An 11,622-nucleotide genomic window follows, 5' to 3' on the forward strand; every position below is an offset into this window, starting at 1 on the left:
GGCCCCACTCGGCTTCTGGCCTTGGGCTCGGCGGCTCTGGGACTGGGGGGCCGCCGGGTGCTGGGTCCCTTGGACTTAAATGAATGAACGACGCCTGTTGTGGTCCACGGGGATTCGTCTCAGACATTATAAATGTATATAAATTGTAAATGCTGTAATTTAAACTGTATAATGTTTAAATGTCACCAACATTACACGTGTGCGAAGGTTTTCAAATGCAGTAGAGCCGTATCTGCAAGAGTGTTGTAAATTCGGATTAGTATCTGAATCGAAGCCGGTAAAATTAAACATCTGGGTTGTAGATACCTGAGTTAAATCCTCGTTCGTTCGTTCGGTTTTTAGAAATATTTAACCGTCCAGACACTTTGAGAATGGGAGGAAAGGAAGATCGCTTATGTGGCCCACTGCTAAGGTGGGAACTGCAAAGGGGCGGGGGGGGCGGTTTGACAGCTGGACAGGAATGTGCAGGTATGTCTCTGCAAGGCACATACTCAGAATTTCTGGGCCACAGGTATGAGCGTGTCCAATTTTTATGACTAAGGAAAGCTATTCACACTGCTCCCACTGGGCCCTAGCCGGTTTGGCTCAGTGGGTAGAGTGTTGCCTGTGGACTGAGGGTCCTGGGTTTGATTCCGGTCATATCCGGGGTTGCCGGCTCCATCCTCTATAGGGGGCATGCAGGAGGCAGCCAATCAATAATTCTCTCTCATCATTGATATTTCTCTCTCTCCCTCTCTCTTCCTCTCTCAAATCAATATATTTTTAAAAAAACAACACACAAAAAAACTTCTCCCACTGGGCTTTACGACTCCACCGGAAAAAAACATAGCTTCCTGCCCTGGGCAGAGATGGAGCACTGACCTACTGCTCGGGCTTCACTCAACAATGCACGCAGACTCCTGACACTAAAGGGATTCATTCCCCCAACTTCCGACAAATATGAATGCTGGCCCTCTGTGGAAGTGTACAGTGCGATGTGGCTTACCCATTTGGCACACCGCCCCATACAACCTCATGCCCTGTCCAGAGCCACTCAGTGGCACCTTAGCTCACGTGGATGCTCATGACAGAGGCTGGGAAGGCAGGCAGACCAGGGCCTTGGTACTTGTGAGTGACAAGAACTTGTGGGATGCAAGGAACAGAGTGAGGGCTCAGTGCTGCGGAGGGGCAGGGAGCAGGGGCTCCTGCTCTCCTGGCCTTGCACACCCTTGGAGCCACCTGCGCGAGGACACAGGGTGCTTGGAGCTCCCGCGACACTGACACCCCAATCCCACCTGCAGGCAGAAGCAGACCAGAGGCAGACGACGATTCTTCCTGATAAGATGTGGGTTTTCTCCTTTAGTGCAAGGATCAGGAGCAGCGTTGTCTAACAGACAGAATGCAAGCCACCCACCTGTTTCTAAAATGTCTCGTTGGTAACCAGTTAAAAAACAAAACGGAAACCAGTGAAAAAGCTTTAATATTTCATTTAATCCATCATATCCAAAATACATTTCAACATGTAGCTGTTTTTAAGTGAGATATTTTACTTTGAAAATTTTTGGTATTGCTTTCAAAACCAGCGTTTTATTCTCAGCTTGGGCAGAAATTTTCATGAGAAAGACCTGATCTATATTCAGATTTCATGGTTTACAGTTCAAAAGGTACAGTTCACATCCCAAGTTACCAACAGACTTACAACTTTCCTAACTGGATCAAGCCAATGGCTCTAACGGTGAACAGAGCCAGAGCTCAGTGCCGGCTGCGCTGGCGCCTTCCACGTGCTGTATGGGCTGTGACCACAGTGGCTCCGATGCAGCAGCATCACCCAGGAACTTGTTGGATGTGGGAATTCTCAGGGTCCACCCAGGCCCCCAGAATCACACTCTGGGGGGCCTGCACTGCTCTAACAGCGCCTCTGGGCGATTCTGATGCATTTGGAACACACCCCGCAAGAAGAGCACAGAGTCCCTAGCACCCACTTGTACATCGGACTGAACACAAGCCCCTCCTCACCTTCTGGGCTGTGAACCCAGAGGAGTGACTGCGTGGATCTGCTAACCCAGGCCAGTGGGTGTCTGAGTGCACAGCTGGGTGACCAGTGGGCTAACTCGGACAGCACTGCCCCCCGCTTCCTAACACTCCAGGTCCCAGGAGAGAGCTCTCTTGCCACGCATTGAGGTTCCAGTCTCAGTCCCGCTTGGGGTCAGTGCGGTCACAGACTCTCAGGGGAGTGGGTGGTGGGTGGGGCCGCCCCCTTTCCTGAGCTGACGGCCACACCACTACCGAAGCCCCACGAGGAAGCCAAAGTGCGACCACCTCTCTGCTGTTTAGGTGGTGAAGCTTCTTCAGAGTCAGGGCCTGACAAACAGCTCGGGCAGCGCCGCCCTGACCGGCCCACTCGGCCCCTTGCTCTTCAAGCCGCTTCCTTTTATTTGGAGGGAGGGAGGGTGTGGAGCAATGTAACCCACCTTAGGGTAGGAGTGCCCTCGGATTGCTTATCTCGCGGAAAGGACTTATGTATTCATTGGGGAAGTTTCGTTTCAGACCTTTGCCGTGAGGAGTATGAAAGTGCCCGAGCACCCACGTTCCCCACAAGGGCGGTGGGACACAGAAACAAGCCTCTGCAGCTGGCGCAGGCCCAGGCGTCATCACCTCGCTTTCGACCTGAAAGAGAACAAACGACGACTTACTTCTTACCCGTGCCCCGTTAACTAAGGTGCAGAGCACGTCAGCCCAACATGGTGCTGCAGAAACCCTCAAATGTCGCTGCTGGACCACGGTGCTCGGGAACCAGCTGCACCTGTAACCTGGGGCCCTGCCTCCCTCCCCCCACCCCCCAAAAGCCACTAGACCCACGCGTGCCATCTGGACTAACGCCTGAGTTGCTGAGCCAGCCAGCGGGGTGGCAGTGTGTTCAAAGGGCCCGACGGTTCGGATTCAGAGGCTCTCGCAGCTGGACACCTGCACGGAAAGGTTAGACCCACCATCAGCCAACGCCTTCCCAGCTTCCCACGGAGCTACAGGCAGTTAGGGCAGAGTCAACCCTGAGCCCACAGACGGGAGTGTAACAAGCAAAAGCAACTAAAAAAGAACTCCCATTTCTATTCCACAGCAAGTTTAGGCAGATGCTTCTACTGACCCAACGAAGTCCTCTGGTTAACACCAGTGAGTGGGCTCAACTGTGTCCCCCAAACGGCAGGCTGAGTCCTAGCCCTCGGAGCATGAGAACGTGACCTCTTCTGGATGCAGGGCCGCTGTGATGTCATTGGCTAAGATGAGTCACAGGGCTGTGGGTGGGCTCATAAGAAGGGGACATTGGGCACAGGGAGAGCACCATGTGAACGTGGACAGACGGGCTGATGTCTACAAGCCAAGGACGCCAAGACTGACAGCGCCCAAGCAGCGAGGGGAGAGGCTGGCACAGACTCCCCCTCAGAACCTCCAGGGGAACCAGCCCTGACACCCTGATCTCAGCTTCAGCCTCCAGAACTGGAACTGAGACGAGGAATCCTGTTGTTTGAGCCACGTTAGTGGTTCTTTGTTACGGCCGCCCCAGGAAACAACACAGCTAGACTCCAACTTTAATTTAGAATCCAACTTTAATGAAGATCATATTCATGCAAACTCCTGCATCCACCACTTGACAGAGAACAACGCTCCAGGCTGCTCGCCGCCCTCCGTGGGCGGGAAGCTGGCTCTACCCTCGTCAGGGGAGGCGTCAGGCCAGCGCCCCGGCTGGGACTTCTCACCCCCCGATGCTGACGGCTCTGCTCCCGCGTGTGCAGCTATGATCCAGAGGATGTCTGTGTTGAATACAGAAGTTGCCACGACACTGGTCACAAGCCACTGGCAGCATCTCTTTCTTCTTACACCCCTTTTTCGAGCACCGGAAGGTAAAAACCTGAGAAAGCCATTTACTTCAGTATTTCAATTGCGTCCATAAGCAATTCTTTAACAAGCCCCATAGTAAGACCATTAACATTTAACTAGAAACAGTTTTTAGTTACTAGGAATGAAGAGGTCAAGGTTTTATTCAAACATCCTATATAATAAAAGGCTAATATGCAAATCAACTGAACGGCGGATCGACCGGTCGCGATGACGTGCACTGACCACCAGGGGGTAGATACTCAATGCAGGAGCTGCCCCCAGGTAGTCAGTGCGCTCCAACAGGAAGCACCGCTCAGCCAGAAGCCAGGCTCACGGCTGGTGAGCACAGTGGTGGTGGCGGGAGCCTCTTCAGCCTCCATGTCAGTTGGCCATTCCCCCCGAGGGCTCCCGGACTGCGAGAGGGCACAGGCCGGTCTGAGGGACCCCCCCGCTAAGTGCACAAATTTCATGCACCAGGCCTCTAGTTTTACTATAAAACAATGACTACTAATTAAGGAGACAAAGTTTTAATAAGTGATAAATACAAAAGCAGCTATTTAGTGGGGATTCATGTAGGGTGATTAGAGGTATTCTCAGGAAAACACACACACACACACACACACACACACACCTGGGGGAGTGGGGACTGGGGACATGGGAGGGAAGGAGGCCAAGCATGTGACATCATGCACAGTCCCTCAGAGGGCTGCTGGCTCCAGGGGCTCAGGAGACGTGGAAGCGTCCCCACCAGGGGAAGGGAGCTGGACCATCTATTTACAGCCCCAGGCAGTTCCGAGTCTGTGAAGGTTAAGAATGTCAGTGAAGAGGGGTGTCCAGCAGCCGGGGGCAGCCCTCCGCAAGGACAGGTGTGAGCTGCCTCAAGTGACCTGAGCGCGTGCAAACAGCAGGGATACAGGTGCTGGGCCCCGATGTCGGCAGCAGGTTGGGAGCAAAGCTCCTGAAGAACATGGAGCCACCCCCACATGAGGCGGAGGGAAGGACGCAGGTGGAAAGTCTGGGCGGAGCCCCCCGCTTAGTGGGCCTTTGCTTTGGGAGACCTTCCCGAGGGCTGGGAGGCAGAGCTCGCAGGGCACAGTGACAGCAGGGAGAGGCGAGGGCCAGGAAGGCACAGGGATATTCTTCTCTCGGGTTCGAGGAGAAACAGGAGGCAGAAGTTAACGGACCTACGTTTATTTACTGTAATTGTAATTGCTGTGTATTTAATGTGACATGTTAACGTAGTTGGTAACTACACATAAGGACCCATGACTGAAACTGAGATGTAAGCTAAACAAGAGCCAGTTTCCTGGGAGGGTGGGGGACGGGGTGAGAACGTGTGGGAGTCAGAATGGGGACAGGAGCTCCATGTTCAGCTCACACTGTGGTAAAAGGTGACGCCCAAACCCACGGGTAGACCCGCCAAACCCGAGATCTAACAGTGTGCGCACCTGGGGAAAACACCGTTGCCCTAAACAAACCACGTGGCTGCGAGGTGAGAGGCGCGGCTGCACGCCCCATACGCAGGGGCACAAGCACACTGATAACAGCTCGGCTGCCAAGCGAGCACGCTGGTCCTCTCCGCTTCCTCCTCCTGCGCTTCCCCGGGAGGTGCGTAGGGGGAAGGAGGCACTCACAGAATGGCTCTCGAGAACCACACCAACTCTCCATCGTGGGAGAAAGTGTGAGGTTCCCGTAAAGAAAGCAAATCTGTGCTGGCCGGTGGCTCAGTGGTTAGAGCACCGGCCTGCTCACCAAAGGATCACAGGTTTGACTCTCGATCAACAGCACGTAGCTGTTCAATCTCAGGACATCGGGGCACATGTGGGAGGCAACCAATCGATGTGTTCCTCTCACATCAATGTTTCTCTCTCCCCCGTCCCCTCCCTCCCTTCCACACTCTCTAAAAATCAATGGGGAAAAATATCCTCAGGTGAGGATTCACACACAGAAAAAGAAAGCAAATCCTAACATAGACCCAAATACTCAGAGAATGTGTTTATTTGAGTGTAAAAGCCTATGCCACTCACAACACCAACTTTATTAGAGCTTCAGTTTGTACACAAACTATCAGGACGAATTCTGAGTGATAACTGGCCCGTTCCCCTGAGGAAAGCCCCACTCACAGAGCGACAGGGACTGGTCCTCACCTTCTCCTCCTTCCCAGGACGGCTTCCACAATCTCTATCCATGTGCTCACCAACCACCACATCCGGTATCTCTCCCTTCTTTACTGAGATTGGGTGGTTACAAAGCGGGCACACTGGGACCTGAACATCCTAAAGTAATGAGCATAAGATGACATTCCAGATTCAGGCAATTGAAACTCACATGAGAAAAAGGCAAGATGGTGCAGTGCATAAAAGGAGCCAGGTGCCTAACAACCCGTGAGAACACAGCTCCCAGCAGCTGAACGCCTCACACGGTCAAAACCACCTCCGAGCCTGGGCAGGAGCTGAGGAAACTTAGCTCAGTGAGAACACTGAGGTGACAACTGACACCCGGAAGGTGACAGGTAATCCCAGAATCACGGGGGCCTACAGTCTGGGGCTGAGCTGAAAAGTCACCCAGGAATGCTCCCCCAGCCAGCAAGTCTAAGAAATAAAGCATCACCACTGGTCTCCAAGGCAGACCCTCCCTAGGGACAGGCGAGGTCAAGTCAACAAATGAAGGGAGTACTCGGGCCTGGTCCTCAGTGCCTGTAAACATGAGTGTGTGAGTCACCTCCCCCACCTCTCGACCTGGAATACGCTGGAGGCTCAGACGCCAGCCAGCACTGATCAAAGCATGTGAGGCCAAGTCATTCCCATTTCTGCTGCCCGATGACGAAGCAGCAGAGTGCCGAGAGAGCTCCGAGGCAGTCCCAGCGCCGCCCAGGAACAGTGCCTCCAGGCCGGACGCCACCTGCAGAAGTCCATCGAGGGCAGTGCTGCCCGGAACGTCCTGCGATGGCGGAGATGCTCCATGTCCACACCACCCAACAGAGCACAGCAATCGCTGTCCTGTGATTACTCAACACCCGGACCGGGGCCAGTGCGACTGAGAGACTGACATTAACCAAGTTATTAGCTACATGAGGCTGGTGTCTATCTTGGACAGCACAGTTTTAAAGAGTAAGAACTAGAATCTTTCTAATAAAGTATGATAAATTACCTTCTTGTATGCAAAGGGACATTTATGTGCAGCGTAGGTAAAATGATCTTTACAGAAATCTTGCTCACATACATCACATTTCAATGGAAGAAAATCTAAAAAAACAACAACACAAAACAGTAAAGTGCTTTAAAGACTAGAACAACAGAATTATAGATCGCTAGTGGTCTGGTTCACGGATTCGTGCACATTGATAGGGAACTAATTAGAAGAAATATTTTAATATCGCTATTCTCCCTTTCTCTATAATAGAAGTGTCAGAGATGAAAGAAAATTAGTAAAATGTATATGAAAATAATGTATAAATGAATAAACAATAACATTATATAACAAAGAGATGATATAAAAACAAAAACGATATAAAAACATTGATAAAAACAATGACTGATAAATTTATTAAACTTATTCTAATATCTCCTTGTATACCACATTAAGAGTAAAAACACTTTCAGAGTGCTTGACTAATTTCCCTTGTGATCAAGTATTTACAACTTCAATTTGAATGTCACACACTCTTCGAACTCGAGAGAAAGCAACATATAACTGATCATGTGTGAAAGCGGGTTCAGGTAGGAATATTCCTAGTCTGTCTAGTTTGTCCTTGTGATTTATTAATTGTCATCGCAAATGCTAGCATCATGAGAAACTGTCTTCGAATTAATTTAAATGAGAGGCCAGTGTCAGACGGGGACAAATCAATTCTTGGAATCAGAACAGCCTCTCCCTCTGCAGATCCTGTTAATACTTCAGCTTCGATTATGTTAGGTCGCAATCTTTTGATAATAAATCTAGTGCCATTACAAACACCCCATTTACTATTAAGATTTCTCAGTAGCATAATGATTGTGTCTACTTTCAATTTTAACTTATGACACGGCATTCCTGAAGGAATAATACTATTAAGAAATTCGATGGGAAAATTTTCCTTTTCGGCATCATCCACTGAATCGATGGAATCATCACTCAAATAGGTGTAAAAATCTCCATCGAGTATATCCAAAATTTCTTCATTTAATTTATGAACACGCTCATTTTTAGGACAAAGAATCACATGCTTAGATATATTTTTATTATCTATAGATATACTATTTCCAAAGGTAGCTTCAATAATAGATCCGTTACAAATCATTTCACGGGGGATTTCAATAACATCCATTCCAAGAAATTATATGTATCTCGCGTGCGCGAGTCATCGTTCATTTTTAAACGAGTGTCCAGGTGCACGAATTCATGCACATTGAAAGGAAATTAATTAGAAGAAATATTTTAATATTGCTATTCGCCCTTTCTGTGTAGTAGGTGTCAACCAGATTCACGATCGACAATGACAGATCGAAACCCATGTGTATGATTGGTGCCAGCGAGAGCTTTATTCTATATAATGAAAGCCTAATATGCTAAGTGTCGGGTCGACAGGTCAGCCATTCAACCAACCAAAGCGTAATATGCTAATGATATATGCTAAGGCTGCTCAACTGCTCGCTATGACATGCACCGACCACCATGGGGCAGACAGTTGGCCGGTAGGTTAGCTTGCTGCTGGGGTCCAGCTGATTGGGAGTGTGCGAGACAGGCCAGACATGCCCTGGAGCCCTCCCGCATCCCTCCCCAGCCCTGATCGTGCACCGGTGGGGTCCCTTGGACGAATTCGTGGACCAGGCCTCTAATATATACAAACTTGCTTAATTAGACCTGTTTTCTGATGTAGCTAAACTTTTTCCAGCCCAGGGAAGCACCCCAACTTCTCTTTCAGGTAATTGTCAGCAACACAGCAGGAAATATCAACATGAAGCACATTATTATTGTAGATCACGGAGGGAGAACAAAGGGTAAAATATTTAACGGCAGCCGTGTTTGACTATATTCTGCGCAGTGGGAAAACCTGAAGTCATTTTCAAGTTCCACCATTCTTTTCAGTCAGGTCAAGTTTCTAAACTTTCTAAATCTCCATTTTCTGGCTAATGAAAAGAAAATAGGATTCTACTGACTCTCCTATCTACCTCCTCCAGGACTTCTGTGAGGATCAAATGAGATGAGGCATGGGAAAACGCTTCACAAATATTTGGTTAAATTGTAAAATGTCTGCACCTGGCTATAAAGCAAGTCGTGTTCCTGGGCTGAAGAAACTGCAAGGAGGCTAGTCGCTAGGGAGAGGAAGCTGGGCGTTGCTATGTGACGTCATTACCCGGCACCCACAGCGACCCCTTCCAGGCTGGGCTGGACTATGGGCAGCATTTTATGCCATGGGGTCTTGGCAGCGTTGTGGTCGGTGGGGTGTTGCCCTGGGGTGGTGGTGGGGCCTGTGTCCTACTTGGGGGAAGCTGAGTGTTGGTTTGTTGGCATCAGCTCCGTGGTGCCATTTATTATATTTAAATGGCCAGTGTGAGTCATGGCAGCTCCTGCGTTGAGCATCTGCCCCCTGGTGGTCAGTGCGCATCATAGCAACCAGTCGGACAGACACTTAGCCTTTTATATAGAGAGAGACTAGAGGCCCAGTGCATGGATTTGTGCACCGGTGGAGTCCCTTGGCCTGGCCTGCAGACATCCCCTGAGGGGTCCCGGCTTGCAAGAGGGCACAGGCTAGGTCAAGGGACCCCATTGGTGCATGATTGGGGCTGGGGAGGGACCACAGGAGGGCTCCAGGGTGTGTCCAGCTCATCTCGCCTAGTCCCAATCAACAGGACCCCAGCAGGAAGCTAACCTACAGGTCAGAGCGTCTGCCCCCTGGTCATCAGTGTGTGTCATAGTGACTGGTTGAACCAACGGTTGAACACTTAGCATATTAGACTTTTATTATATAGGACTAGAGGCCCGGTGCACAAAATCTGTACACTGTGTGGGACCAGGGGGTCTCTCAGCCCAGCCTGCACCTCTTGCAGTCCAGGACCCCTCGCTCCTTACCACCCGCCTGCTAGCTGCTCCCTACAGCTCGGCTGGCTGCTCCTTAGTGCTGTGGAGGCGGGAGAGGCTCCTGCCATCATTGTTGCGCTCTCCAGCCATGAGCCCGGCTTCTGGCTGAGCGGTGCTCTCCCTGTGGGAGTGCACTGACCACCAGGGGGCAGCTCCTGCATTGAGTGTCTGACCCCTGGTGGTCAGTGCACATCATAGTGACTGGTCGATTTGCCGTTTAGTCGATTGCATATTAGGGTTTAATTATATAGGATAGGATAGTAAACAGGTATTCACCTACACTAAGTTCTTTATGACTGACTGACTGTCAAATACATCTTTGAGGTACTCCTCATGAGAAAAAAATGGGGGGGTCACGAACTTCACAGTGCCAGCAACACTGAGGAACCTATAAAGCTATCTTTTCAAAGGAGAGTCCATCACGAGTATTTCAGCAGCACACTTCTCACTTCTATCCACTTGGTCCTGGCAACTAATATAGCGGCGATTTCTCCCCTACAAAATAGCCAACAAAATACCCATTTCCTATTAACATCTCTTAAAAGTGCTTACCTAGCTGCTTGCAGGTCTTTTCTGAACAATGCTTCCCCAAGTCAGGGAACTCCATCAGGAGAAAGTGTCCCGAACACAGAGGGCAGAGTGTAGCAGCACCTACGAGAATTAGAACCGTTAGGAGGAGAGCAAGGGCAGCTGGGGCTGGCCACCAGGATTTGTAACTTGCAGCTAAAGAGAGCAGGCAAATATGCTCTGCAGGGACCGTTAATAAATGTCCCCATCAGCCCGGGCCCCTTCGGGGACGAAAGCTTCACAAATTCTTTTCTTTCAACAAAGAGAAAAATGGGGGGTGGCGGGGGGGACCACAAGTACCAGCTCCTTTGGAATCAAGCCCATTGAGATGCAGTTTTTCAGTCCTTTCCCTTCCTGCCTTGTGAAGCTCACCCCAATTCAGGATTTCAGCGAAACCAAAGTTTGACTCGTGTGGACAAGGGCTTCCCATTTTCAACCTACGCGGCTGCCAGGGGAAGTTGCAGCCCCGGTGACGTTTAGGGCACAATTAATTCCTTCCACTGGATACACTTGTGGACATAAACAAACCTCTGTTACCAGGTGCCAAGTCACACTAGGTGACGACTTTCCCGAAGAGATTCAACTCTTCCCTCGCTGCTCTCCGACACCCCCTTATGCATCGGGTTTTACTTAGAACTTGTTCCTTAACGACAATGTGGGGCTCATCAGGGAGGCGCAAGCTGTTGACTCACCGTGGAAAACGGAGACAACTGGTGAAGCCACTGCGCCTCCCAGGACGCCCTCGGGGACCCGGTCCCCGCCTGGTCTATGAGAACTCTTGTCCCTCCCAGAGCTCAAACCCCGACGGCCTTCCGGACCGTCCCTCCCGCGCCCTCCGCTCCGGGGAGCGTCTCCTATGCTGCCCCCTCGCGTCGGTGCAGGGTTGCTCCCTCCCAAGGGCCTCTGCTGCCACCCTCACCGCCGCACCCAAGCCACAGAGCCGCGGCTCTTCCGGGCTCCCGCAACCCTCCCGGCACGGTCGGTGCCCAACCGCAGACCCGTCCTCCACTGTCAACCCTGCGGGTGCTCCGACCTCGAGAGCCCGACCTCGGTCCTGGACACCGCAGCAGGGGCGTGAGAGCCTGACCCGGGGCAGCCCTGCTGGAGCATTAGCGCGCTGATCGGTCCCACAAGCCGGAGCCC

General features: G+C 51.0%; 1 protein-coding gene across 4 annotated transcripts in view; it reads right to left on the reverse strand.

The window, feature by feature from the left end:
- Positions 1 to 1,442: 1,442 nt before the first annotated feature.
- ZFAND2A (zinc finger, AN1-type domain 2A) overlaps positions 1,443 to 11,622 on the reverse strand; it is a 10,754-nt gene continuing 574 nt past the window's right edge. Inside the window, exons 1-5 of one of the 4 annotated variants that reach the window (XM_014535262.1) lie at positions 11,172 to 11,487; positions 10,465 to 10,563; positions 7,003 to 7,097; positions 6,000 to 6,128; positions 1,443 to 2,646 (exon numbers count right to left, since the gene is read on the reverse strand). In XM_014535262.1, coding sequence (XP_014390748.1) covers positions 2,452 to 2,646; positions 6,000 to 6,128; positions 7,003 to 7,097; positions 10,465 to 10,519 — 474 coding nt within the window. In that variant the 5' untranslated portion in view covers positions 10,520 to 10,563; positions 11,172 to 11,487 and the 3' untranslated portion in view covers positions 1,443 to 2,451. Of the gene's footprint in view, positions 2,647 to 3,562; positions 3,884 to 5,975; positions 6,129 to 7,002; positions 7,098 to 10,464; positions 10,564 to 11,171; positions 11,488 to 11,622 lie in introns of those variants that run through there. The other 3 variants (XM_005860841.2, XM_014535264.1, XM_014535263.1) reach the window with 3 other exon arrangements.

This window comes from Myotis brandtii, unplaced genomic scaffold (assembly GCF_000412655.1).
Source record: "Myotis brandtii unplaced genomic scaffold, ASM41265v1 scaffold1408, whole genome shotgun sequence".
In the NCBI taxonomy this organism is placed as follows: Eukaryota; Metazoa; Chordata; class Mammalia; order Chiroptera; family Vespertilionidae; genus Myotis; species Myotis brandtii.